The sequence below is a fragment of the Nematolebias whitei genome, chromosome 6, assembly GCF_014905685.2.
Source record: "Nematolebias whitei isolate Nwh7 chromosome 6, NemWhi1, whole genome shotgun sequence".
NCBI classification, from domain to species: Eukaryota; Metazoa; Chordata; class Actinopteri; order Cyprinodontiformes; family Rivulidae; genus Nematolebias; species Nematolebias whitei.
Genome location: NC_056503.1, coordinates 11,519,452 through 11,524,890, shown reverse-complemented (window position 1 = coordinate 11,524,890; position 5,439 = coordinate 11,519,452). Strand labels below are relative to the sequence as shown.

The 5,439-nt window shown below is 41.2% G+C and overlaps 2 protein-coding genes across 2 annotated transcripts in view; one reads left to right on the top strand and one right to left on the bottom strand.

The window, feature by feature from the left end:
- Positions 1-2,506, top strand: part of numa1 (nuclear mitotic apparatus protein 1) — a 10,905-nt gene extending 8,399 nt beyond the window's left edge. The window contains exons 18-22 of the mRNA XM_037678483.1: positions 987-1,176; positions 1,339-1,475; positions 1,583-1,864; positions 2,057-2,158; positions 2,273-2,506. Of these exons, the coding sequence (XP_037534411.1) occupies positions 987-1,176; positions 1,339-1,475; positions 1,583-1,864; positions 2,057-2,158; positions 2,273-2,506 (945 nt within the window). The remainder of the gene's footprint in view (positions 1-986; positions 1,177-1,338; positions 1,476-1,582; positions 1,865-2,056; positions 2,159-2,272) is intronic.
- Positions 2,507-5,351: 2,845 nt separating this feature from the next.
- LOC119411529 (golgin subfamily A member 6-like protein 7) overlaps positions 5,352-5,439 on the bottom strand; it is a 1,447-nt gene continuing 1,359 nt past the window's right edge. Inside the window, exon 2 of the mRNA XM_037678482.1 lies at positions 5,352-5,356. Within this exon, the coding sequence (XP_037534410.1) occupies positions 5,352-5,356 (5 nt within the window). The remainder of the gene's footprint in view (positions 5,357-5,439) is intronic.

The window sequence follows — 5,439 nt, the reverse complement described above, 5'->3', positions numbered from 1 at the left end:
GCTCTCTCTCTGACTCGCGCTCTCTCTGACTCACTCTGACTCTCTGACTCACTCTCTCTCTGATTCTCTCGGACTCTCTCTCTGACGCTCCCTGACTCTTTGACTCACTCTCTGACTCTCTCTGACTCTTCTTCTCTCTGTCTCTCACTCTCTGACTTTCTCATTGACTCTCTCTCACTCTCTCTGACTCTCTTTACTCTGTCTGTTTCTCTCTAACTCTCTTGACTCTCTCTCTGTCTCCCTCTTTGACTCATTCGCTGACTCTCTCTGTTTGTCTCTCTCTGTTTGTCTCTCTCTGACTCTCTCTCTCTGACTCACTCTCACTGACTCACTCTCTTTGACTCTCTCTTGACACTCTCTCTTTGACTCACTCTCTCTGTCTGACTCTCTCTCTGACTCTGTGACTCTCTCTCTCTGACTCGCTCTCTCTCTGACTCACTCTCTCTGACTCTCTGTCTGACTCTCTCTCTCTCTGACTCTCTCAGACTCTCTCTCTCTGACTCTCACTCTCTAATTTTCTCGTTGACTCTCTCTGTCTGTCTCTCTCTGACTCTCTTGACTCTCTCTGACTCTTTCTCTCTGACTCTCTCTGATTCGTTCTCTCTCTGAGTCACTCTGCCTCTCTCTCTGAGTCACTCTCTCTCTGACTCACTCTCTGACTCACTCTCTGATTCTCTCTCTCTCTCTCTGACTCACTCTCTCTCTGACTCTCTCTCCGACTCTCTGACTTACTCTCTCTCTCTGACTCTCTGTCTGTCTTTCTCCCTCTCTCTCAATCACACACACAAAATTGTTTTACGTGTTGTCTGAAACTTTTTTTTTCCAGTTTAATTGAAAAGATCAGCGTTCCAACCAAACCCTTAGGATTTGTTCAGGCTTCACTAATGCCTCCATGTTTTAACCATCCTACTAAACACTTCATAAGTTTCAAATCTCCTCAGCACTATCCCTGTCATTTAAAGTAACCTATAAATTATGATTTGTAGAAACGGTCAAGTTCCTGTGAGGAGGATGAAACGTTCTACAGCTTAGGGTCTTCGTCCTCTCACCGAAGACTCTCCTGTGCTCGTTCTGTAAGACCTGAGCTGTCTGACTTACCAGTGAGTAAGACAGGTGCTGCCAACGACCAGCTCATCGGACTGCCAGGCTACAGACGAAGCACTATCCATTCACAGAGTAATAAGCCTATAATACTTTCAATAAGTATTTGTTCCTTTATTTATTTTATACTTTAAGTTTAAATGTGTAATGTTTGAAAATCTTCAACTTTGACTAAAACTGTTAATGACTTAAAAAAAATACTTTATTCTGTTTTTTCCTGCACTGACCCACCTCCAGCCACCGGCACGTTCTGTGTGGGAGCAGAAAACGAACCTGATGGGGGGCCAGAGGACTGGCAGAGGATCGCGGAGCTTCAGTCCAGGAACAAGGCCTGCCTCCCCCACCTGAAGAGCAGCTACCCTGTGGAGTTTGAGGTGAGAAGAGAGGGAAACCTGACAGGTTCAGAGAAACTCTGAGGTGGTTTGAATACTAGATTACAATTCTATACCTTCATTCTTATGAAATCCCTCTGTTCCCAAAGACCGGAGGGAGCACTGCCTTCTTCTGTACAGACGAAGAGCTCCGCCACGGGGACCCCTCTGACACGATCAGACGGGGATCGATGCTTCCAGGCCAGCTGCAGGACTCGCTCACGTCTCATCGCCAGTCTGTCATGTTGGGTCAGGCGACGTTTGGGACTCGTTCTCATCGCCACTCCTTGATGCCGGGCCAGCTGCCAGCTAACAGAACCAGCTCCTCTCAGCAGAAAGGTCTTAAGGGCAAATCCTCATCCACACTGTCTGTACATCAGCTGTCACCGGAGGTTGGTTTGCAGTAAATCAAACTGCAGTTTTTTCACGTTTTAAAACCAACAGTGGTTTCTAATTTTGACATGACTGAGTGTTTTCTGATAAGATATTAAGTTTTTGGACTGTCTACGTTATTTTCTAGTGCTAAAGTGTGTTTATTTTACCACATCCATCTGTTTTTTGTATGACTTTATCTAAATTTGAAGAAAAAGACAAGAGCCAGCTGCTTTCCTCGTCCGCTAACTCCCAGTAACAAGAAAGGAAGCAGTGGACCAGTTAGCAGTAATTTGCGACCTGCCCTCACTCCTGTGAGTAAACCCTCTGCACCTGAACAAAACGTTCAGTGTCTGAATGAAAACTAACAAGGAGAACATTTAAAATTGTACTCTAGTTTACTAACGGTTTGTATCTAAAAATCTCAGGCTGACCGGAGACAGTCGATGATGTTCACAATTGACAACACCCCCCAAAAAAATAACAACTGGAAGAAAAACTTGAATAAGCTGCGCAGCTCTGCCCGTAAATCCTCTGCTGCTAGAGCTGGCAGCTACAAGTCACCACAGTCAACGAGGAAGAAGTCTGCCAAGTCTCCTGGACTGACTGCAAGTGCTCGCAAGGTAACCAGACAGATGCAATCAGCTCACTGTCATTTTTGATAGTTGTAATTAGGCCTGTCGCAATAATCAATAAATCAGTTAATCGCATGATAAATTAAAATTATCCACCTCATTTTCATTTATCGGCTTTATCGTTTCTTCATGTCTCTCTCTTTCTACTGAAGACACTGGATGACAAAAGGCTCAACTCCGGTGCTCTTCACTGACCTCTCCCTTTCTCTTTTCTCTTTAAAATCTGTTTTAACCGTCCAAAATCACATTTTTGGATCTTTAAAAGCAGCTAAGCTTAAAGGCTAAACTACGAAACTAAGCTAACAGGCTGACCTCGGGGTGGGGGGGAATCTCCGTCTTGTCCAAGCTCCAAAATTCACGGTTGAAACCCGTGCCTTTGTGTAAAAAGTTGTTTTTCTCTTAAAAAAAGAAGCTGAGAACTTCTTTACTGGTTTCTTTTTTTTTTTATTAAAAGCTTTGCATGAACAATGCTATGCTAAAGAGCTCAAACCACACCGGGCGTTCGCCAGTTTGAGAACCGAAAAACGGAAGGACAGCCCATGTCACGTCAAGGGCCCTCCCTCCCATTTTCTTAGAGAAACGCTGCTCGCTCCCTCACTACAAGTAGCTATCTCTGCAGACAAATTCGGAAGGCGTATCCGGGGGGCTATATCTAATTGGACTAGGAAAATAGACGTGTCTGGCAGGCCACATCTGATTGGACAATTAAAAAATAGGCGTGTCTGGCGGGCCTCATCTGATTGGACAATAGAAAAATGGGCGTGTCTGGAGGGCCACATCTGATTGGACAAAAAAAAGGCTTAACAACAACAACAAAAAAGCCGTTTGTGTTAACCACAGGCATATTATGTCTATGGTGTTAACCGGTTCAACATTAGCGGCGTCTCAGCTTCAACATTGGCGGCGTCTCCATAACTTCTTTTTCCGCCTCTCTTAACACAGAACTTCTGGTTACATTTCAAAATAAGAGCAACATAACTGGGTAGTGGGGAGAGCTAGGTTTGTTTTTTAATACCTAGCCATTACATTAAAAAACAATATTTTGGTTGTTAAAAAATGTGAAAATAGTTACAATCGATTCATAAAGAAAGAAAAATAAAGTAACCAAAATATTAATGATACTTAAACTGGCTTTGGGACAAAGGATGTTTCCTTTAACTTCATATTTTCTTGATCAACTTTTAAATCAGTCACTGCAGATGAGTGATTGTCAGTTTCTGTCAGATTTCTGCAACTGGAGCAGGTATTTCTGTTTACTGGTTAACTTCCTCAGCTGTCTCACACTTTAAGGGTCAGTCCTACTCCATGTTTCAGCTTCTCTCATAGATCAGATCTCATAGAAGAACTTCTAAAGAGAACATTTTGTTTTTAGCGTTTGTTTTGGGTCATTATCTCGTCACAGGACTCATGATGTTTAATTGAAACCAGACTTTTTGACAAATGGGAGCAGGTTTCACTTCAGATGCTTCATATTTCATTGTACCCAGACCACACTCAAGACAACCTGTGTCAGGTGCAGCTACAGAACTAAAGAGAATCTTCTTGTGTTTGACAGCAGATAGAACGCTGGTTCATAGAAACCTTCAGTTTTATAAAGAGCTGACGTGTAACTTACCTAAAGAGCAACAAATACAGCTGCCAATCAGTGTTAGCCCTCTTGAAATGTCAATCAGTGTTTGCCCTCTAGATACGCCTATTCTCCAGAAATGCCCACTTTTGGTCTGCAGAGAACCCCTTCTCCCTCACTATCCATCCTTCAGTTCCAACAGTCTTATACTGCCATCCAGTGGTCAAAAAAAGGTACCACACACAAAATTAACCAACATTTCTTCTTAAATTTGACAATTACTAATTATTGTCAAACTTAACAATATTATCATTTATCTCAAAATTTTCAGAGACAATTAATCGCGCAGCAGAATTTTTCGTGACGGGCCTAGTTGTAATAAGCTGTGTCTAAACGGTACACTGTCTGAACCCTGAAATCTATGAAAGACAAACCTGAATTTAATCTAATCAGTAATGTACAGCTGGTCTTTGTGAGGTGTTCAAAAGAGTTCAAGACAAAAACAACTGGACTTTATTTGTAACAGAATGATCATCATCTGTGAATGAGATTAACAAAGACCTTAACAAACCCCTACTGTTAAGGTGTGATAAATCAATCTACAGATGTGTGTGTCTTATCTCAGCTTTATAACCTGTATCTCTCACTCTCTGCTCTTTGAATTGAGAAAGATCCTCGGATGAGGAGCGAAACGTCTTCTGTTACAAATAGTCCGGTTGTTTTTGTCTTGCACTTTTTTGAATTTACCATGTCCTGGATGACCGAGAGTCTTCACCAGCGTTTTGTGAGTTGTTCTAAACATGATCCTTGCTCCATTTACAGTCTGCAATATTCAATCAAACACAAGGTCTCATTTATTTATTTAACTTTTATTGGACTACTACAGTAGTTTCTCCCACATGCTTACACAAATTAAGCTTGAAAGGTTTTATTGGTTTTTATCTTCTACCCAAGACTGATGGTTTTACCATCTAGCAGGTTCTATCGTACAAAGTTGTTTAAAAATAGTTATAAGCTGTTACTGTTTTGATAAGTTAGATGAATTTGAAGTAAATGCCTGGTTAAATATAAAATGTAAATTATTCACATTTCAAACAGGCTGGGAACAAATGTAGAGTTTTGCAATACCATTATAAGGTGGCAGCATGGGTAATAAATAATTTGCTAATAAGAGGTGAAATAGGAAAAAAATAAAATCCACATAAGACCAGTTTACTCGTACGTTTATAATAAAGCTCAGTTAGATTCTTTTACGCACTGATGATTCTCTCATGTTAGCATCTTTTGGTTGTGCTTAGCTTTTAGCTAGTCTTTAACAAAAGAGCAAATGTCTGTTATGAAAATGTTTCACTGTTTTTAGTTCTATATTCATCAGCTTACAAAAATTCTAGAA